Genomic DNA, 23,002 nt, shown 5'->3' with positions numbered 1-23,002 from the left:
CTTGTTTCTCTGTCTTTTGTGCACAATTGCTTATGGTTTTGCACGAGAATATCGATTAATATTTATGTGCATCTGTGCATTATAATACATACATATCTTATTGATTACTGATCATTTATGTGTGGCATTGCACATGTGACCTATTGCATTATGAACTTGTGACTTTTCGTACATTGTGTTGTTCAAATACATTACGTCAGAATTATATGGATGTATTAGTAATGTATAAAGGCCAGGAAAGGCCGTAACGCGTGTTATCACTAAAGGGCCGACCTAACAACCCAAGAATAAACACTTTCTGATCTTAAAGGTGCACTGTCCTGGATCTCTTTTTCATTTTTGTACTATTGTTTATGACAGGTTTTTTCTCGGCTTAGCGTCTATCCAGTGACCTGCGACGATATTGGAATTTGAATATGTGGAATCAGGGGTCTCTTACCCCCATTCCGCAGTAGGAGGATATACTATAAGTAATTTAATTATCCCAGTTACAAGTGCTGAATTACGAGTCGCCGACCTGACCAGCTGTACCTTTAAGCCTGGCTCTTATCTAAAATATTCTTTGCTGACGCACCTGTTTTTGTAGAAATAAAAATCCTTCCAAGAGTTTCTTGGGCTTTTTCCCTAGCACAGTGTATTTTTTCTGGTGTGAGTGTTTAGGGGTGTGCCTTCAAGAGTGATCCTTGGACTCCATGTCATCGTCATCTTCACAGTACCAGTTTCAAAACCATATTTGTGATACTTTCACATTGGCTCTGTCTAGAGCGGGGGAAGAATGTAGGGTTGGAGAAGGGGTGGAGTGTATTGAAGCAGGGTCATATTGCGTTCTCTGATAATTGCTGTCCCTAATCCCATGGAGGGATTCCTTTCTCATGTGATCCTCCCCTAGAGGGACTACTGTACTGTGGACACACCGCACTGGCCCCATGGAAAAGGTCTCCATGTAGGGGAGAAGTGACGTCATCGTCAGATTCATCTAACTACCTATATTATCCTTTTAATCTCCCAGTATGCCCATTCTCCCAGTTACCTCGCTTCTCATAGAGGAACGTCTTAGGGACCTGAGGATACACTCGGGACCTTCCTTCTCACTTGGTTTCTCTTTCCCGCTTGGTTTCACAATCAGCGACTCCTCGCTGTCTTCTCGCTTTCCCTGCGTGCAATGGACCAGTGTTCCTCCTGGCAACCGGTGATGATGCGGATGTCTCTGTGGGCTGGTGTAGTTGGTTGGGCCGCCTGCCCACCAAGACAGATTCGTTGTCAGACCACCAACGGTTCTCAGCTTCACACAGCCTCAGTTTCTCACTGATTCGATACGCTGCCCCCGACCCCCAGTGCCTGGTACTCTATTTCAATGCAGCTCTGAACATCACAGGCTCTGTGGCTCTCATTGGCTCCATCTCCTGCTTGAATTGCGCAGCCCGAGAGCCTCCCCGACTGCAGTATGATCCTCTCTCTGACTGATCGCAGTGTGTCCTCTTCTTTAAAAATCCTTGTCACAGGGAAGTCGAGGTTTGTCCTTAAAGATATCTTCTTTGCACTGATAATCATTGTCCCTGGTAAGTTTGTCTTCGGTCCAGTCTTGGATTTTATTGCTGCTAGGCATCTCAGATAATCCCATGTATGCCATCATGGGAAATGGGTTAGGGAACTCCTTAGAGGAACGTGAGTCCTTGTCCCCCAAGGTGGAGTCTCTCCCAGTGAGGTCCCACTTGCCCAGACCCCTAGGGAGTGTCTTGATGAGCGGACACACCTCCCTAGCCTCAAAGGGGGAGGCTCTCCCTTTGGGAGAAGGAACACATTTCCTTGATTGGTCACACTCCCTCCTGAGAGATTACTGAGATTGCTCGCCCACACCTATACTAGCTACGCCAACAAAAAGTGGTTTGCTTAACTTTAGGAAGGTGGCTCCATGTCCCAAATGCAGGGCCAGGAGACTCCTCTTTAACAGATAACATAATACTACTACATCACTTCGGAGATCACCATTCCCTACAGCCCTTACATACACACAGAATAACATTCATATTATGAATGTGCCTCTGCTCCCATGCAAGGGATAAGTAGTGCCAAATGGACACAAGTACTGCTGGGTGAGAAGGAAGAAAAATACTAATGTTATCCTATGGCCAGCCCCACCCCCCATCTCTTTCCCTTACTCGGTCATACTATCCCAAAGCCTCTGGTACACAGTAATGCCCCTATGCTTGAACCCAGTTTCTGCTATGTTGTGATGGGGGATCTGGACCAATGGGTGTAGCCTAGGTACTCATTTTTCACTGCCGCCGGCCTGTCAGTTCGGTACTAATAGACACTGTACTTAGATACATGACTCTTGCCTACAGACATACCTCAAGCATGTTACCTCTACCGTAAGTACAGAACCACTAAAACATTCCCTGAAAAACTCTAAGACCATATGCTACCGGGCAAATGACTATTCTGGATCTAGAACACTACTACAGAGCTGCAAATGTGCAATAAATTGCTCTGCTATGTTGCAATATCCTAAACTCAAAATTAAGTGGTAATGATGAAGGAGTAAAAATATCTAATTGTACATTGAAAGTAAAATAGACATTTTAAAAGAAAAAGTAAAATAACTATTTCAAATTTTTCTTAAAAATCCAATTCTCTGAAAATATGTGTATTATTTTTAACAATGTGCTTTTGATTTCTTAACAGTTTAGTAGTAAAAAGGCAATCCCCCAAATCACCTCCAGCTACAATCCATCACCCTCCTTTGCACTTACCTTTTTCCAGCTTTGAAGGTATGCTACAACAGTATTAATGGTTTCTAAACAACCATAGACATATTCACTGTCGGTATGGCTCAGATATATTTTGAAAACATGGGAGTGGAAAGATTAGTTTGTTCGGATGAGAGAAACTGGTTGCACATATTGGGACAGAGCTAAATAGATGCAGCCCTACGTAGGATTAGAGATAAGGCATGGATCGAAATCTAAATTCAGGGAGAAGGAGCTGGAAGTACCTTTACACCTTTTATACTAAGTTTCCTTGTACAGCTTTTATAAAGATCCTTAGACACAACAAATTAACGTTAGATATTTACATTTGTGTACCACCAGTTGGCCTTGGGAGCCAAACGTAGCTGATGGTATCAAGCTAACCAGGCTCTTCCAAGCTATACCCAGGAGCCAACTAGCTCCCAGCAATTTCAAGCCCTCCAAGGGCACCTGTTCCCAAGCAAAGTTTGTCACATAATGCCTTTCTGAGCAAATGAATAAAATGTTTAGCCTCCTGCATCAATTAGATTCGTTCCAGTTGTAGAGCTATCATTCCTCCATTTCATGTATCATTACCTGATATTGCTCTCTTGCTCTATGTACTGTAAATGCCAAAAACATTGATGCTAATCTATGTCAAAATAATGTATATGAAAACCTTTTTGGTGGCTTCAGTCAGGGGCAAATGGGAAGATGGTAGAAAGTCAAAGCTGCATGACACCCAATGGAAGGTGGCATGCCAGATGACAAAACAGTTGTCAATACCTCTCAGATGCACAGTATAATTCAGTCACCAGGCATCCCAAGAACTACAGCATTCACTATCCAGACATTCAGTTGCCCATGAAAGCAGAACTTTGGCTATGTGTTTTTGGGATGACCAGAAAACAGTAAAAATTAGCGGAGAATCTGTTCTGTAGAATCTAATTCTCAGGGGACCTCTGCATATTAGGGATACAGGCTTGCTCGAGCCCAAAGGCCATTGTCCCAGCAACGAGAAGCATCCCAATGATGATAATCTGATATGCATTCTATCACATGCCAGTTTAACATCTTGGCAACAAGGTGGTGGATTGGGATGCTATCTCATCCTAAGCAAACACACAGAGATATATGGCCCCAATCATACTCATTCCTCTTCACATATGTTTAGCGGTACAGTGTGATAGCTCCACATGGGGTTATAGGACAACATGGTGCCATGAGAGTACTGGGCCCTTTGTGGTTGGGAGAAAAAGAGACTTACACAGCTAATGGATTTGATAATACTTCAATGGGGTGCCTGGTTTTTTCCTGTCGCGATTCAATGTGATTGAATGGTCTGTTGTATTGTCTACCTGCTAATTTCATCTAGAGCTCCATGCTCCCTGGCATTTTATTAACTGGACAAGAAAATACGGACGGACCCAAGTTCTAATCAGAGATCTAGGGGTTGATATTATTAGGTTGACAGAATGCCCAGTTATGGAACAAGGATTATGTGCATGATATATCAGTGTTCTTTGCACTGAATAAAACTACCCTTGTAAAATTCAAAGTATTAAGTGGTAACCATTTTTACAACTTTCACACACAAACCTTCAAAATAACGGCAGTAAAAATTGAGTATTTTAAATTGCAACACATAATTAATACAAGTTTGTAACTTCCCAATTAATAAATTTACTTTCAGAATCTTCCACTTTTTTCCAACAATTACATAATTGCTCCGCGGGGTGATAAGAATTATGACATGGATACCGTTTTGAGCGTGGAGATAGATGGCCATTTTTTAGCAGTATCCAAGGATACGAGAGAATCAAAGGGTCTGAATAGAACATCTCTCCAAATGTATGGCAAATTTGTTACAGGAATCGTTTACAGTATTTACTGGAATGTACTTCAATGTGAGCTTTACCTGCGTTTCATCTGTTGCCGAATACTCAGAAATGGCGACATACTCTTCCGGCTCTTCGTTTTCAGTGGGACATTCACCCATTTGTATAGAGCCTTCCTGCAGTCCATCATCTTCCAAAACAGTGATCACTTCTGACTGTTGATAAGAGTCTTCAGTGTCACCATCCTCTATGTGGGCTCTGTCTTCCTGCAGGACGCATTGTTCTCTCTCATGTGAACTCCCTCCATCCAGCAGGCTGGCTTGCAATTCTGCACCAGCTTCCTGATCCATCAATGTTTCTACTTTCTGTTCAAGCAGACAAAAATGGAGAAATCAGACAACAGCCATTTATTCACTGCCCCCAGTGCTTTCAAGAAACTAGTCATCCCTCTTTCAGCAAGCTAGGCTGGGTCTCCCTTTCGCTTTCAGTATTCCAACACAACAAAGCCTGCCCATGCGGCAGGGAAACCAAGGGACCAAAGGCTAATTGGTAAATTAGAAATGGCACCAAATATTTGTTTGCAGCTACCAAAAGAAATATAGGACGTGCTTTCAACTTTCAAAGTTAGACGAGCGTGGGCCAGCATGCTCAGAACCACACAGTGCTGTGAAAAGTGCAGGAACGTGTATTTTCTAAACATTTTAATTTTTAGATATGATGCACACATACTGAACATTATATAGCAATAATTCCTACTGCTCTCAAACTAATAAAGTAATACTTAAATGTTCATCCTGACAAACTCATCCAAAATACTGTAAGTAGGTTGTCCCCTACGAACACACGGTTCAAAATCCGTAGGGTTAGTATAAACTCCCTGGTGAGCCCATAGCAACAGCTTCCATATGCAGTTTTTAAACACTACTGGCAAACCCATATTTAATTCAACAATAAAAATCAACCGCTCCAAAACAATAACAGGCGGGAGAGGGCGATAGAGAGAAAGAGAGAAAGCAGAGACAGGGTAAACAAATCCCAAATAATGACCAGAGCATGAGCTTCATGAAACAACAGAGCCCAATCAATCCCGCAAAGGAGGCACCATCATAATAAAACCACCAACAGTGGGAACAGTGTTTGAAACTCTCCAATGATAATGCTTCATTGCTTCATTTTTCATGCCCTCCAGAAAATCCTAGGTTGCGCTGAATCTGATGAAGAGAAGTTTTGCCATCCTTCATAGTATTCTCGAAATCTATCAGCATATTTGTTTCATGCATCCAACTTTCTCTGCAGCAGCTCCTTCTTTTTGTAGCTCTTGCCACAACTGCTTCTTTGTACACATCTGAAAAGACAAGAATGAGAGACCACTAGAGTGCGTGTCGCAAGATGGGCGTGTGAGAGCAGAGCTCTCTGTCCCGTGAGCAACCACCAGTGCATTCTAACACCCAGTCGCCATATTTGCGACGCCTTGTGCTATGGCCGATTACAGGGGTACCCGGGGAACGATCCAGTCGACCCCGGATAGGGAGGTGCACCCTCTCGACCTTGAAATCTGACCAGACTCTTAGGCTGATGACACACAGACCTGGAGGATGGCGCAGGGTGATAGCGGGTGACCAGGTTGAGTCTGACAGGAGCCGGGAGGAGAGGAGGTGCGTGGGAGTGCAGAGGCCTAGTCGAGCGCAACCCGGAGTCCTTAGGCAGGCCACTCCTGGGCCCCGAATGCAGGTGAGGGAAAGCCAGAGATTCACAGAGGTGATAGAAGGTGCCAACAGGCGCACAGAGAGGAGGCCTGCAGGTCCACGACTGGGAGCCCTGCTGCGGAGGATTACCTGGTGCAAGCCAGAGAGGCCCCCAGGAAAGTGTGGATACCGGATTGCCTGGGACCACGGGCCGGCAGTGAAACACAACAGGGGCCGGGGCCAGGGCCGAGAGATGGGCTGTGAGAAGCGCACAGTAGTCCTCCTGGAGAGGAAGGAGCTAAGCAGTGCCCGTCGCCCCTCCACAGGGACGGACTGGTTTTCGGCTTGCAGACCGTGGGAGGATGTCTGGATGTCACGGCAGTGATTAGAGGAGGTTATGGTGGAGAAGCTTGCTTAGGCCCGACCTTGGCACACCAATGGCGACGCATGACGCCGGGAGGTTAAACTGGTCTGAAATGGAGCATTGAAGGCAAGTGCTGAGATTGGCTGTTGCATGCCCGTCCGCAAAAAGACAGGCCAGCACATTGTGGCCATCAAAGAGAAAGGCTGCTAGGCCCAGAAGGGCAATATGGAAGATGATGTGGGGTTACTTTAATCAGGACTGATAAGCCTCAAGTGCAGAGGAGGTGTGGGTGCAAGGAGAATGGTGCGCGCAGCACCAGTGCGGCACCCGCCAAGAGTCTGGAAAAGGGTTAGGGATCATTAAGCAGGACGAGACCTGAGCAACGGTGCAGCAATGGGTACAGGGGGTCTTTGAGTCCTACAACAAGATGCTCAGGTCTTTCTACTTGCGCTAAAGGCGTATGTTGTAATATGCACGGGCACGTGCATGGGCACTTGTGGAATGTTGAGGCATTTAGAGAATCAACATTCCACAGTGGCCGTTAGGTTGAGGAGGCTGAAGCAGGAGGCTGTGGGGACTTGCAATAAAATACTTACCTTCATCTTACCTGTGTCCGGTGAGATCTTGTCATTAGCGACGAGGATTTTGCTTGACCCCGTCCCACGTGTGCGCCGGACAGTTGTCCCGTGCTACCTGCCTGTCCCCGGCAGTGGACCTGTGGAGCTGGGAGCTGTCTGCCGGTTCATCGCTAGGGGCAGCGGTGACCACAGGTGGGCTCCGTCGGTGGGCGTGAGGTTCTCCCACAGTGACTGGCTGCCCAGGAGTCCAGTCGGGGCATCGGAGGAGGGCACGCCGGTTCGTGGGGGGCAGCTGTGAGTGCGCAGGGCGCCAGGAGACTCGCACTGCCGGCCGCTTGCCATCCCGGGTTTCAAACGGCAGCGGCGGTTGCAGGCGGACTCTGTTCGTCGTGGGAAGTCACCACCCGGTGTTTGGCTGCTCGGGGTCCAGTCGGGGCCTCGGAGGAGGAGTAGCCGTCACCACATACAGAGGCCTGCATCCTCGTTCCTCGTTGGATGCTGAGCGCCGGCCAGTGGCCCCGCCCCCGCAGTGTCCGCGTACCAGGCTGCTCACCGCTGTCTCCTGAGGGAAGGAGGAGGGGCTGCGGTGGTGCTGCGCGGCGCGGCTCAGCAATCAACTGATCGTTGCTGCTCGGCTTTTGGGAGGAGCCTCATACAGACACTGTCTAAGGATGCACAGAGTCCGGGTTGCCACAAGACATCCCTGATCTGCAATCAACGGGGCCGTGGTGGTAAGGTTGGGGCATACAACTGTTGTGGAGCCCTGGCAGGTGGAGTTTGGTGCATCTGGGTGGAGCTGTGATCGCTGGAAGTCCGTGGTTGTATCAGTTGGTTTGTGATGACTCACCCAGTGCAAATTCTCCGGCTGTACAGCATTTACGTGTGGGTGCACGTGTACAAGGTGACAGTGGGGGACATCAGTCCGCTTGTGCATCAATTGGTTTGTTGTGACTCACCCAGTGCCAATTCACCGGCTGTACTGCATTAACGTGTGGGTGCACGTGTACAAGGTGACAGTGGGGGACATCCTCCATCTCGAGCGAGCAAGGAGTATTGAGGATCGCACAGTGGTGGGCAAGTTCCTGTTGGGGGCCTGAGGAATAAGGCACCCTATCTGTCCAGCCATGTTACATACGGCTGCCAGGCCTCCGCCTGCTTTTTTGCCAAACCCTGGAGAGCCTGTTGCTCCTTGGGAGCAGTGGGTGGACGCCTTCAAAGTATATTTGAGGGCTGCTGGTGGGGCAAAGTTCAACGATGATGAAAAGGAGGCTGCATTGCTGAATTGTATTGGTACTGAGGGGTTGAGGGTTTTTCGTCACCTGCCTGGAGAGAATGTAATGGTTCAAGGGGGAGGTGAGGGTGAAATGGTGATAAGTACTTACGAGACTGCTTTAAGGAAATTGCAAATGCGTTTTGGCAAAAGAGTTAATGTAGTTTTAGAGCGATATAAGTTTTTTTCTAGGGCGCAAGGTTCCACGGAAAGTATAGATACGTATGTTACGGCGCTGCGTGCGCTCATGGCTACATGTGGGTTTCCTGGTAATGGGGAGGAACATATAAGATTATGATGAAGACATCTAATCAGAAAATAAGAGAGAGGTTGTGGATAGAGAGTGATCCTTCACTAGATAAGGTCTTGGAGATTGCTAGGGCAATTGAAGCTTCTAAGACGAGTGTACAAATTGTTACTGAAAGGGATATGAATAGGGAGATGGTGCATGCCGTAGTGTCAAGGAACAAGAAAGGTTTGGATAGAGCGGTGGTGCAAGGGAGTAGAGCATCTAAGATTAAGGAGGGGTGCAAAAATTGTGGCTGGTCGAGTCACACTGCTGATTCTAAATCCTGTCCTGCTTGCAATGTTGAATGCAGGAAATGTAAGCGTTTGGGCCACTTTGCACGCATGTGTAAGGGGCACATGGTCGCTAGTGTGGCTCCAGAAGACTCTACCATGTTGTTAAAAGGGGCATCAGGAGGTGGCTCTAATCAAAGTGCCATATTACAGGTGGAGGGAAGTGGGCGGAAGGGTCCATGGGTGTTGGTATTGGTGAATCAGCACCCTGTGGATATGCTTGTGGATTCGGGGTCACCTTATACACTGGTGGCTCCGGAAGTGTATCAAGAAGTTTTTGGTAAACAGATTTCTACTTTGTTGGCTCCGGACATCAAACCATGTGCATATGGGCAGAGTCCCATCGACCTACTTGGTTACAATTGGTCGAATTTTTCTTTTAAAGGGAGGCAAACTTTGGGTAAATTGTATGTGGCTTCAAAGGGGACGAGTGTGTTGGGTTGGGATGAGCAGGCTGCACTAAAAATACAGATTCATCCGGGTGAGAAGGAACCGGTTCTCAGTGTCATGGAGGGTGCGGGACAGAATGACATATTGGTTACTCCTACAGTGCTCATGAGTGAGTTTCCAGAGGTATTTTCAGACACCCTTGGTAAGCTCAGAGGTTTTACACATCGTATTGTTTTGAAGAAGGGTGCAGTGCCTAAAGTGCATAAAGTGAGGGGAGTGCCAGTAGCGGCGAGGGAGGCATTCAAAGCGGAATTGGCTAAGTTGCAGTCAGCAGGGATAATTGAGCCCATTGAGTCCTCAGAGTGGTTGTTTCCCGTGGTTTTAGTTAAGAAGGGTGTCGGGAGCATCAGAATGTGTGTAGATCTCCGGGAGCTAAATTAAATTCCAGCATATGGGTGGATCGGCATCCCTTGCCAAATATTAATGAGTTGTTGTTGACATTAGGAGATGCCAGATATTTTTCAACGTTTGATCTGTCAACGGCGTACCATCAAATCGACCTGCACGTTGAATCTAGACCCCTCACTTCATTTGTGACTCCGTTTGGGGCATACAGATTTTGTCGCATGCCATTTGGCATTGCTTCGGCTTCGGCTGTGTTCCAGAGGTTGATGCAGCAGATGTTTGGAGGGGTGTTGGGAGTGAGCTATTTTCAAGATGACATTCTGGTCTGGAGCAGCAGCAGGGAGGAACATGATGTCAGGGTGAGGAGGGTCATGCAGATTCTTACAAAGGTTTGACTGTAAAATTAACCAAGTGTCGGGTAGGAGTGCAGGAGGTCACATACTTGGGGCATACATTGAGTTCACGAGGTGTGAGCCCCAAAAGGGAGTTGGTACAGGTGTTGAGGGATACACCAGCTCCGGTCAATAAGGATCAGCTAAGGGCTTTTCTGGGCCTTGCGGAGTACTATGTTAAATTTGTATCCAATTATGCTGAAAAAACTGTGGCCATGAGAGCTCTCATGAGGAAGTGTGTAAGATGTGAGTGGTCTCAGGAGTGTGAGGCAGAATTTGAGTTGGTCAAGAGGGATGTGGAGAATGCTCCTTGCCTGAAGTCATTTGGCCGAAAAATAAAACTGCTCTGACTGTGGATGCAAGTGAGGTGGGTCTGGGGGCAGTGCTGGAGCAATGGATAAATGGTGAATGGATGCCAGTGGCCTTTGCCTCGAGGACTTTGAGGGATGTGGAAACCAGGTACTCGGTAATTGAGAGAGAGACTTTGGCAGTGTTATGGGCTTCAAAACACTTCAGGAAATGTTTGTGGGGCATACCCAATATTGTCAGAATGGACCATAAACCGTTGGTGCAAGTGTTTTCTACCAAGGGAGCCATGGCGGTATCTCCGAGAATTGCGAAGTGGTCAGTACAGCTACAGGATTACAATTTTTCTTTGCAGTATTTTCCTGGGAAGTTTAATGTTGTGGCAGACTGCTTGTCCCGTTTGCCTGTTGGGGAGGTGGACAGTCAGGCAGGTTTGCTGAAAGAGGAAGACTTGCAAGAATGTCAGGTTGTTTTTGTGGCTTCTGCTGTGGAGAAGTCGTTGTGGGATGTGGAGTCGGAGGCTGATCTTGAATGGATTAGGGAAGGTCTAGTGAAAGGTTGGCACACGGTTAAGGATAGGCCTGAAGGGAAAGGTTATGCCCAAGTTCTTCATGAATTAGTCGAGGGACCATGGGGCGTGTCTAGGGGGAAGTAGGTTGATACCACCTGTAAGTCTGAGAGGTAGAATGGTGGAATTGGCACATGTTGGTCATTTGGGTCGATCTTTGACCAAGAGGAGACTCAGGGAGGAGTACTGGTGGCCGTCCATGGACAAGGATGTTGAACAAGTGGTGAAAGACTGTCAGGCATGCTCTGTCAGCGATAAGAGCAAGGTACTGCATCCACAACCTGTACATCCTGTAGAGGTTCCAGAGCAAGTATGGTCGAAATTGGCTTTGGACATCATGGGTCCGTTTGAGTGTTTAGAGCCTGAGTCTAGATATATGTTGGTGGACTATACGTCCAGATGGATTGAGGTGGCGGCGTGTTCCTGTGTCACAACCAATTCTGTTATTGCCTTTTTGAGGAAAGTATTTGATCGCGAGGGATTACCTGCAAGTTTAGTTACAGATAATGGGGTGCAGTTCACCTCCAGAGCAATGAGAGAATTTTTGGAACAGCATGCCATTTCCCATTATAGAACAGCTCTGTATAATCCTTCGGCTAATGGATTAGTGGAGAGGGCCAATGGTACTATTAAGGCAGCTATACAATTGGCTTTGGCAAATGGTTTGGATTGACAGGAGGTGGTGACACAATATCTGGCTGCATATCGGAGAACCCCTGCCATGGTTACGGGCAGATCTCCATTTGAGCTTATGAGGGGTAGGAAAGCAGGTACAATGTTGAGAACCCTGGCTATAGGTGGTGGAGGTCCATGTAATATGGATTTGCAGGCTATTCATTGCAGCATTTTGGCGCACCAGGAGGCCACAGTGTCTTCACAAAAGTCTAGGAAGGAGTTGAACGTTAAGCCTGGGGATGAGGTGTACATAAAAAATCCCAGGATGGTTCACAAAGGTTACAGCACGTTTTTGCCCTCAAGGAGAGTGGTTAAGGTTGGAAAAGGCCATGTGCAATTGGAGGATGGCTCTGTCTGGAGTAAGAGACGGGTGGTGGTGGATGGCTGCAAACGCGTGGAGAGGGCAGGTGTGGAGTCTGATCTGGAATCTCAGGAAACAGTGCTGGATTATGATCCTGTGGGTTCACAAGTGATCAGGTTCGAACAGGAACAGGATGTCCCACTTCCAGGTCCTTTGGGTGCAGAAGTGAATGTGGAGTGTCAAAATGCTTCAGATCAGCAACCTGATGTAGGACAAGAAGGGGGTCGTCTGGCTAGGAGGTGTGGTCCCCCTATAAGGTTTAGAGATTACATTTGTTAAATGTGAAATGTACATTTTATGGTGTCGTCAATATTTCTATATCTATGTGTAATTTGTATTAATTATAAGTTATGTAATCTTCTGTTCATATATTTCCATTGTTCAATTTGTGTTGCGGTTTATCATGTTACAGGATGTTAACATTTTGTTATGCAAGGGAAGAGGATATGTTGTAATATACACGGGCACGTGCATGGGCACTTGTGGAATGTTGAGGCATTTAGAGAATCAACATTCCACAGTGGCCGTTAGGTTGAAGAGGCTGAAGCAGGAGGCTGTGGGGTCTTGCAATAAAATACTTACCTTCATCTTACCTGTGTCCGGTGAGATCTTGTCAGGTTACTTTAATCAGGACTGATAATCCTCAAGTGCATAGGAGGTGTGGGTGCAAGGCGAATGGTGCTCGCAGCACCAGTGCGGCACCCGCCAAGAGTCTGGAAAAGGGTTAGGGATCATTAAGCAGGACGAGACCTGAGCAACGGTGCAGCAATGGGTACAGGGGGTCTTTGAGTCCTACAACAAGATGCTCAGGTCTTTCTACTTGCGCTAAAGGCGTTTCAGGCAGAAGTGCAGACCTCTATGTGAGCCATTAATGTCAAGGTCTCGAAGGTGGAAGAGAGAGTGGAGACCCTGGAACACAACCAACAGGCTGAGGATGTGGTGAACGTAGGGCTGGAGATGCGGATTAAAGAAGTGGAATGCAGGGAGAAGGAAGTCATGAGCAAGCCTGGTGATGTGGAGAACAGGGAGAGAAGAAACAACCTAAGGAAATGGGGGGTTCCGAGTAAAGATCCTGAGACTCCTGCAGAGCTGGAATGCCTGTTGAGCCAAGTAGTGAAAATCTGTTGGGACCTGCATTAGATAGAGAGATCTGCTTTGACAGAGTGCACAGAGGCGCAGGATTGGTGGAAGGACCACGATCTGTAGTGGCCAAATGTCACTAGTATAGAGGTAAAGAGATTTTGCAGAAGGCCTGTGCGGTGGGTGAAACAGAATGGGAACGCTCCTCTGTGAAAATATTTCGTGACCCATCATTGTACACTCTTGATCAGAGGAGAAAATGCAAGTGCTTAACGCGGTGTCTCCAAAAGGAAGGGTTGTGATACCGATGGCGGTTCCCCTTCACCCTCTTTTGAACACAACAGCGAACATTATGAAATAAAGCAAGGGGATGAAGCAGCCCAACGGCTTTCGGTACTGCAGAAGGAAGGGGCGTTTCAGGACAGGGAGGGTCAACGTAAACTGCGGAAGCACTTTATTAGTGCTTTTGAGCAACCAAATAGGCGCAAAAGGGAAAGCAGTGCCAGGAAATCGAAGAAACTCCAGGCTTCACAATCAAAAGCTAATGGCTGATATTGCAGCCTCGATGGTGAAGGATATTTTAGCCTTTGAAATGTGGGGGTGAGGGAGTTATTGTGGTTTGAAGTTATGTTGCTGGGGGGGGGACAGTCTCCCTATTATCCTAGTGACCTAGGTTTTCTTAGGGGTCTCAAACGGGCTGGGCACGATGTCCTGGCCAGATGTTATCATTTACGAATGTTGAGGATACCATTTGAGTTCTTGGGTGATAGGGGGGGGTGGATGCGCACACACTGTTCTATCATAGTTGGAGGTTGCGCTCTCAGGAGGGGGAATCAGGAAATGTTCTACAACCGGGGGTATGGATGAATTGAAAGCCGCTACGCTAAATGATAATGGACTGAACTCAACAAACAAAAGATTGCTAATGCCAAACATGTTCCGCAAAGCCCACTTGTCAGTGCTGTTGCTACAATAAACCCACTATACAGCATTTGCCTGATTTTGTCATGTTTATCACTGTCTGTAATTTAATTGTTGATTGTTGTAACTAAGAAACTCTTGGGCTGCTCTCTTTGTAACCCTTAATCAAGCCCTCTTACATTCACTTGTAACAGCGTCTCGATGCCTCTGGGCTGTAGTGTACAAATCCAAATAAATAAAATAAACTATAAGCAGGGCTATCAGCGTTTCTTGAAGGCAACAGGCATTGCGCACATGTTCTGGGCTTCTCACAAAGTTTGTAAAAGGAAGGGGTGGGGATTGTTTTTGCTAACTCTCTGCAATTGAAGGAAGTACATGTTCGGAGGGGGTTTGGAGGCAGGTTCCTAGCAATCAACGGCTGTCTTGAGTGTAGGCTGCTCACCGTAGCATCAATATACGCTCCCAACGTGGACCAAATGACATTTCTAAAGGAAGTTTTCAATGAACTGGAAAACTAGGGTGTAGGATCTATAATGGTAGGAGGAGACATTAACATGATTGGTGAACCGGCAGTGGATTGGTGGTCGGCAAAGGGAGCTAGGGCCATGACACGGGGAAGGGAACATCAAGAATTCATGCTCCTGCTTCAGGAACATTTCTGGATGGATGTGTGGAGGTCCAGGTTCCCGCAAGCAAGAGGATACACCTTTTTTTCACCCCTGCTTCAAACTTACACTAGAATACTACTGGTGCCACAGGAACAGGAGGGTAGCATATCCTCACCTAAAGTGGAGACGGTCACTTTGTTTCGACCACTAGATGACCATGATGTAATGGCTGATGGAGAAGGGAAGGAAATGGGCACTGCAATGGCATTGCAATGACAGCCTCCTTCAGAATCTGACTTGTAAGGCTTTTGTGGGAAAAGAGATCCATAATTATTTTCAAACCAGTGACACTGGGAAGGTCCATCCAAAACATGTGGGAGGCGGCAAAAGCCACGGTAAGAGGCCTCCTCATTGGCGAAGGGTCAAGGAAAAAGAAGGAGAGGGGACAGGTGGAGAGAAAACTGAGGTAGGAACTAAGCAACAGGAGGGCGCAGTTAAACAAGCCGGGAGGGGATTGGGCGATGCTATTGTGTGCGATGAGAGAAAAGAGGCAGGAATTGCACTCGCTCCTGATAGGAGAGGTATTGAAAAGGATGAGGCACACCATGCAGAGGTATTACAAAAAGAGATATCATATGGTGACCTTGCTAGCAAATAGAGAGTAGGGTTGACCGGATTGAGGACGCGCAGGGAAACTTGATTAGAGCCAAAGAAAATATCCAAGACCGTTTTGCAGAATATTATGAATGCCTTTACATGCTACCACCTACGAAAGAAGACACCGACATCCAGGCAGGCTTCCCATCCCAAAGCTGACCATGGTGGAAAGGACTATGTTAGAAGCTGAAATTAAATCTGAGGAGGCGATCCAAGCCATAAACCATTTAAAACCAGGTAAAGCGCCTGGGGAGGATGGTTATATCTCAGATTTCTACAAGCAGTTTCAGGAAATACTGGTGGGCTCCTTGCAAGTGCCGATGACATACCACTGACATTCTTGGAAGCATTGATTGCATTTATCCCTAAGCCGGGCAAGAACCACGTGCACTGTTCAACATACAGGCCCATTGCGTTGCTGAATGTAGAGACACAGTTATTCGCTAGGATACTGATGTCCAGGCTAGAAATACACCTCCCTAGACTGATCAGACCAGACAGGGTTTATTCAAAATAGGCAAGGCTCAGACAATCTACTGAAAAACCCCCACATACTTAATTCGCCGGAAGTAAAGCAGGGGGCCTTGATATTATCTCTCAATGCCAAAAAGGCTTTTGATCAGGTCAATTGGTCCCTTAATGAAGGGGGTTTTAGAGACGATGGGTATGGGCACGAAGTGGATGGGATAGATCTCAGCCCTGACCTAAAGCCAAAGTGGTGGTAAATGGGGAGCTATCAAGGGCGATCTCGCCGAGTAGGGGTACCAGACAGGGTTGCCCCCATCACCCCTGTTGTACGCATTGATAAGGGAGTCACAACAGTGGAGTTGAAGGGAGTAGAATATAAGGCGAGACTTTTTGCAGACGATGCCATGATTTATATCACCAATCCAAGCACCTGCCTCCACATATGGTGGCATGTCAGAGTTTAAAATTAACTTGGAAAAATCTGTGGCATATTTTGTGGTTCCATGGGGTGCAGCAGGCAAGAACTACATGGTGGGCCTGGGCTTGGTGATACATCTGGAGGGGTTCTGTATCTGGGGATTACCATCACGGAAGACTCCAATGAGTCTTGGTAAAAATGATCCTCCCCTTTGGGACAAGTTCCACCTAGATTTGCAGCACTGGGGACGATTAAATCTCTCTTGGATGGCACATATAAATTGTATTAAAATTATGATTCTCCCCAAGCTACTTTTCCTTTTCCAAATGCTCCCGATAGTAGCCCGACTGTGTTCTTTATGACATGCAAGAGGGCTCTTATGCATTTTCTATGGGCAGGGGTGATATTGGTTATCTTACAAGATACTAGTGCTACCGAAAGAAGAGGGAGGGGTGGGGGTTCCCAGATCTTGTGGCATACTGCAAAGTCGCACAATTGCACATCATGGTTGATCATTTAGATCCCAAGTCAGGTAAACAATGGGTTCACAATGGGACAACACGGTCCTCGCAGCGGTCACATTAGAAGAATGGATATGGGTTCCCTATACTGAAATTCACAGAATGGTGTTGACAAACCACATACTAGAGGTATTTTGGTCAATATGGTGGGAAAAAAGCACCACACAATGGTTGCTGTCGTGGCCCTCACTACTTAGCTGCATTTGGGTGCTCCCAACACCTCAGAAACATGATCAGCCTCTCTAGAGCAGGACAGATGTGGGAGGGCGTGGTTTGTGCCCATAGACAGACTGGAAGAGTGCCTGCATATCTGTAAGCATTCGGTTTTCCGTTACTTGAAGCTTAAAGGGTGTGATGAATCCAATGGACTCATCACTGATCACCGAGTGCTAACCTCCTCCCATGTGGCCAGGGGACAGCAGCCGATACCAGATCCTGACCCGGGGGGGGGGGGCAGCTATATGCAGGACGATTACATGGGAGGAGACAGCCTCCATGGAGATATCACGGCTTCATTGGATGAGACATGGTTTCCCCTATGTGCACTTGTAGATAATCCTCTGATGAGCAATACACACATGGCCTATTGCCATACATCTACACCTCCCCCTGGGGAGAATAGAGAAAGCTTTCCCCAAAGCATATAGACCAAACTTCCATCACTGGTCTAAAATTTGGAAACTACAAGACCAACTAGTCTAATTCTAATTATCCATCACACAGAACTGAGTTACCACCGTGCAACTCCTCCTCTCCTCGAGACCCTCAAAGGGCCGCTTCACTCACAGGTGAATTGTCAGACAGGCTGTCCTCAAGCACAGCTCCCTGAGTACTCCCGCTAGGAGAGTGTAGGCGCTCCACAACTTGAGGAAGAGGCCAAAAGAATTGCACTGAAATTAAGAGGCACCGGCGTCTGAGATTCGCAGGCACGTGAACAGTGCAAGACCGGTACCATTGGACGACTTCCTGCGCTATCCCAGATGCCTGGAGCGGACTGGAGTGCGTGGAGCGGACTGAGTGCATGGAGCGGACTGGAGTGCATGGAGCGGACTGGAGCGCATAGAATTGCGCGACTTACATGGAATGGCTGGAATGCATGGAACGTTTGAAAGAGCATGTAACCCACCATGTCACACCACCACGCTTACTCTCTTCTTTACACCACCATTCAAATAGAACACAGAGATACTATGACACCATTCGGTATAGCTGTTCTCATACCAACATCTGCCTCATACTCCCCATCACTCTAACTTAACACTGCTGATTACTCACCTCCCAGCCAGGCGTTCTCCTCAGGCCTAACACAGCCACAATCGGTCTGGATAAATCCTGCCAGAATGAACACATACTCTTGACCTCTCAACCACCATACCTACCGCTAAGAAGCAGCTATTACACGAATGCCACACCAGCTGCACACATATCCGGTGCTCACACGCACCTTTGACTCTCTCTACTCTCTCTACTGACTTGAACTTCGGTTCTCAAGGGCGTTCAACCTACCAGCGCCTTCAGACCATACCAATGATACACAAGGCACTATATAAATGCAAAGTAACATAACATTCCGAATTATTGAAAGTGATTTTCCAAGCCATTTACATCAACCATCAACAATGGACTCTTTTTCCCAGAATCTTCTGAATACTGGGATGAGGAAGAGGGAAAGAGCAGTGCAGAGTGGAAGAAGCCACAAGCCCAGTGAGCGCACTAGTTGTTTCCTGAAAACACCTTTGCAGGGATATTTAAAGACCAGAGGCAAAGGGTTAGAGGTGGCTGCTGTTGGAGATAGAAAGTCTCACCTCTTCACAAGGCTCGAGACACTTGGAAGCACAAACCGGTGGGCGGAGCCAGGCGGCTCACCATCAAGGGAGAAGAGAGACGCTGCAAGGACGGGACATGCTGCAGAAACACCAGGAGCCTGTGGAAGACTCCTGGGCATTCGCTGACCGCCAAAAGCAGTACCTTACCTACCGGAACCTGAACCGAAGCAGGCGTGCTGAAGCAGAGCCACAAGAAACACCAGAATGAAGAGAAAGGTGTCACAAGAGGAATGCAGGTGGTACACCTTTGCTGCTTGAATGTGAACAAGCCAGAGAAAGGCAACAAGAGCCGGCGAGTCAACCAAAGGAGGGTGTGGACGCCGGGGCATGTCGACGACGCGCCAAACATGAGCAATAGTAATTAGAGCAGCAGAAGGAGAGAAAGCAAAGAGCTTAATTGTGAAATAAGGAAGTGTATTGCAAACAAGACTCCTATCAGTATGTGAATGTATGGAATGCAAATACATGGGGAACCGAATGATGTATCAAAATATATTATGCAACAATGGGGGTGCACAACTGTGGGAGTGGAGACAAACATGGTGTGAATATAAAAAGCCCTGGAAGGAGAGTACAGCAGGCCATTACAAGTACATGAATATAGGAAGTCCTGGCAGAGGAGTTTACCAGGCAATTACAAGTGCATAAATATAAGAAGCCCTGGCAGGAGAGTATACCAGGCAATTACAAATACAAGAATATAGGAAGCACTGGCAGGAGAGTATACCAGGCAATTACAAGTGTATGAATATAAGAAGCCCTGGCCGGAAAGTAGCCAGGCAAGTACAAGTGAATTAACACAAGATGTCCGGGCAGGAGAGTTTACCAGGACATCACAAGTGCGCGAGTACAAAAGGCCCAGGCAGGAGAGTATACCAGGCAATCTCAAATATATGAATGTAAAAAACCCTTGCATGGGAGCATATCAAGCAATGGCAAGAGTGTGGATCCCAGAAGTCCTCAGACGAAATATCAGGACTGGGTTGATTATAACACAAGGAGTAATTTCCTGAAATGAAGAGATACCAGGAACCCTGAAAGACATATAATTATAAAGATAATCACCTTTGTATGCAGGAATGCTAATTGTGGGCCACGAAAGACACAAGGAACTGTTAGAAAAATATTAATTTGTGTTGAAGAGTCCTCTCAAGCAAGGACCTGTTACAATTTTGAGAACGTGTTGTTATTGAAGAAAAATCTAGGGAAAGGGGATCACCCTCTAGAACAAAGACTGCCCTTGGAGAGCCTTTGGGTTGGAACCATTTATTCCAAGATATTTCTCTTTTCACCTTATAGTTGTTCATAGTTTGAAGATCAGAAAAGAACCTTTGGACACAAAGACAGTTTTGATTTTGACATCCTGACAAAGACATATCCTTAGTTTTGGTTTTAGGTAGGGACATTCCTGTTAGAGCAGGGTCAGAGAGGCCTTTTCCAAACCCTTTTATTTTCAATATAGGTCTTTAACCAAAAACATGGCTACCTTGTGCCTGAGTTTCATTCCTGATTTCTCACAAGGAGTACAAACAATGCCTATATGGGGGGATAATCTGCGTAGAGACCTCACCACCTTTGAAAAAATATTGCTGCAGTGCACAAGCACAAAGGGTAGGATAGTTGTATGGGGCACTATTGTGGAATGATCCCATTGACTCCCTGCCGGCAAGGGCAATTTGGGTTAAAAACTTGAACAGGGACAGAACGGATAGATTGTGGTCCAGGATGTGTAGGAGGGAAGCAGAATCCACAGTATCCTTGCAATGCAGAATGCAGGCTGTCAAACTAATACAATTGATGGCACTACCCTCTTGCCGTGCTTGCCAAAATGTACCCAGGAGTGGACTCCTGCTTCTGGAAATGCCGGCAACCGCAGAGCGACTATTACCATATTGTATTGGGTTGCTCACATGTGTAGCAGTATTGGGAGGAGGTCCTAGTGTGGATCAAGGATCTGGATGGGATACAAAGGAGTCGGTCACCTTGTTTGTTATCTGGGGTGCACATGGAGGAGGAGCACATGGTATGCACACTGTTGGTGGCTGCTAGGAGCTGCATTGCGCAACATTGGAAAGGGCACCAACTCCTCACTGAAAGGGAGTGGATGCAGAAGGTGAGAGCCATAAACGATATGGAATATGCAACACATCTAATGCACGAATCACGAACAAACAGACTGGAGCACCAACCGCATTATGTAGTTATGTACTGAATGTGATGGAGGTACAAGAGGTTTTCAATTTTAGTACGTGAAGGGGCAGAGTGGGGATGAGAAGTTTACAGGCATGAATGTGTTCTTTCTTTGTAACATGTTCAAATGTGCACGTTGAGAATAAAAAAATGACAATAAAACTTGATTTGAAAAGACAAGAATCATGGGACCTGAAATTGAAAATCCCTCTTCGTTGTCGCTGCTAGTATGACCATTTCTTGCACTGCGCAAATCTACAATGACCGATTACTGTCCTTTCGGTGACTGCTGCGATGAATCGAAGATATTCGTGCCTTCTCCCAAAGGGGAAGCCTACCCCTTTGAGGTTATGCAGGTGAGCCCGTTCTGCATGACCCTCCTTAGGGGTCTGGGCAAGTGGGAACTCACTAGGACAGACTCCCACTCAGGGGACAAGCACTCCCCTTCTGCTACAAAGACTAATGTAACATCTGCATATTTGGCTGTTTGTAATGCTGGGACCAACCAGCCTGGAGAAGAAAAGGAGAATTACTCTTTACGATAAGACGCATACTTAACTGGGACAAGTGCAGGAACATGGAGAAGCAGAGAGCATCCTATGCTTGGGAAGGCCCCTGACATGAGCACGCCATTGAGAGGTGTACCCAAGACGACCCGCTGAGCATACAACTTTCGAGTAGCTGCAGAACACCAGAGTGAGACGCGGGACGCCCGATGTACCAAACAATCAAGGAGTTGTTGTGAAACAGGAAAGCAGAGTCCTGTGTCAGGTGGTGGTGAGACAACATCTATATTGCTGGGGGTAGGATGCCTGACAAAACAAGCCAAGAATGGGAGACCAACGAAAACACAGAACGAGAAGGCCAGGAGGAATGTAAACAGCTTCCTAATGTTAACCCCCATATACTGCAGAAGTGAAGCCCAGAATGGGAGACCAACAAAAAAACGCAGAACGAGAAGGCAGTATCGAAGACGATCACCTGAGCAAATGCCATAGCCTGTAACGATCCGTAACATACAGAGAGGTAACAGGGAGAACGGTAGAAGCGGGAGGCTGCCGGGCCAGCAGAATACAAGAGAAGAAACTTGTTCCCGTATTCACAACGAGTTACTTAATACAAAGCTATGTAATTGGAACTGTGTAAAGCTGATAAAGAGGTAATTTAATAAACCTGTGTAGGAAGTCTATGAAGACTTTGAACAAAGACCTGATAAAGGAGGGAAGATACTATATTGGCACCAAGATGAAAAGGGGAGAAACTATGGCATACCATCTTGTAATAAAGGACAGACAAGACTATCAAGTGAACAAGATAGTTATAAAGAGAACCCAGGAGAGGGGAAATTCCAAGTGGGAAGAAACAACAGCCAAGCTGAGAAATCATGGGTCAATAGATTATAAGAGGTGTAAAACCGCCCAACAAGAATGTGAGAAAGTATCACGAGGAAAGTTCTCACAGATACATCAGTAAAGAGAGTACGAAACCAAAGACTGTTGTCGAAGAGCTACAAGAGTTAATCCAAGAAATAAAGAGAGACTATTACAGAAGACGTGCTAGACAAGTAGCACACGAAACAGAGACATTGATTCAAAGACTGTCAGAACATGGCACACCAGGAGAATCAAGTCAATCTCCTGGACTTGTTTAAGTTATAGTTATCTTAGTGGTAAGGTCAGGTAGAATTAGATTCAGACTGAGGACTTTTCTTTCTTTGGGACTTCCTGACGACAGATGAGCACTTTTAGTTCCTTTATATAGGTAGAGAACACCTTCTAGAAATAGGGAAAGGTAGGCAGTTTTCTTATAATTTTAATGATCGTGAATTAGAAGTCCTCAAAGAGTCCGACTCCTTCTGACCCACCACACTACACAGAACCTTAGGACCCGAAGAATGGTTGTCCTTAAAGCATTGCCTAAGATTTCTACTTAGGATTCTAAATCAATGATGGACTCGCCGTGTGGGAGTTCTTTACTTTTGTCAGCAGAGGTCTCTCTTCTTGACAGCCATTTATTGTGACCGAGGCTACCCGACATTACTCTAGTCAGAAAACAGGCTCACTTGAAAACAACTTCAGAGCACCCATGTGCCTCATGTTGAGATCACTCTGGTATGATTCACTATGCACTGGAGCTGCAATAATCAAGCAGGCCTCTCAGGGTTGCCAGAGCG

The 23,002-nt window shown here is 46.7% G+C and overlaps 1 protein-coding gene across 3 annotated transcripts in view; it reads right to left on the bottom strand.

Annotated features, from left to right (window-relative positions):
- PRMT2 (protein arginine methyltransferase 2) overlaps window positions 1-23,002 on the bottom strand; it is a 921,423-nt gene that overhangs the window by 817,414 nt on the left and 81,007 nt on the right. For all 3 annotated transcript variants that reach the window (XM_069616030.1, XM_069616031.1, XM_069616029.1), the window contains exon 2: window positions 4,648-4,932. In XM_069616030.1, the coding sequence (XP_069472131.1) occupies window positions 4,648-4,917 (270 nt within the window). In that variant the 5' untranslated portion in view covers window positions 4,918-4,932. The remainder of the gene's footprint in view (window positions 1-4,647; window positions 4,933-23,002) is intronic.

The sequence above is a fragment of the Ambystoma mexicanum genome, chromosome 9 (assembly GCF_040938575.1).
Source record: "Ambystoma mexicanum isolate Mex_15411 chromosome 9, UKY_AmexF1_1, whole genome shotgun sequence".
NCBI classification, from domain to species: Eukaryota; Metazoa; Chordata; class Amphibia; order Caudata; family Ambystomatidae; genus Ambystoma; species Ambystoma mexicanum.
This window is presented reverse-complemented; position numbering and strand designations above follow the sequence as displayed.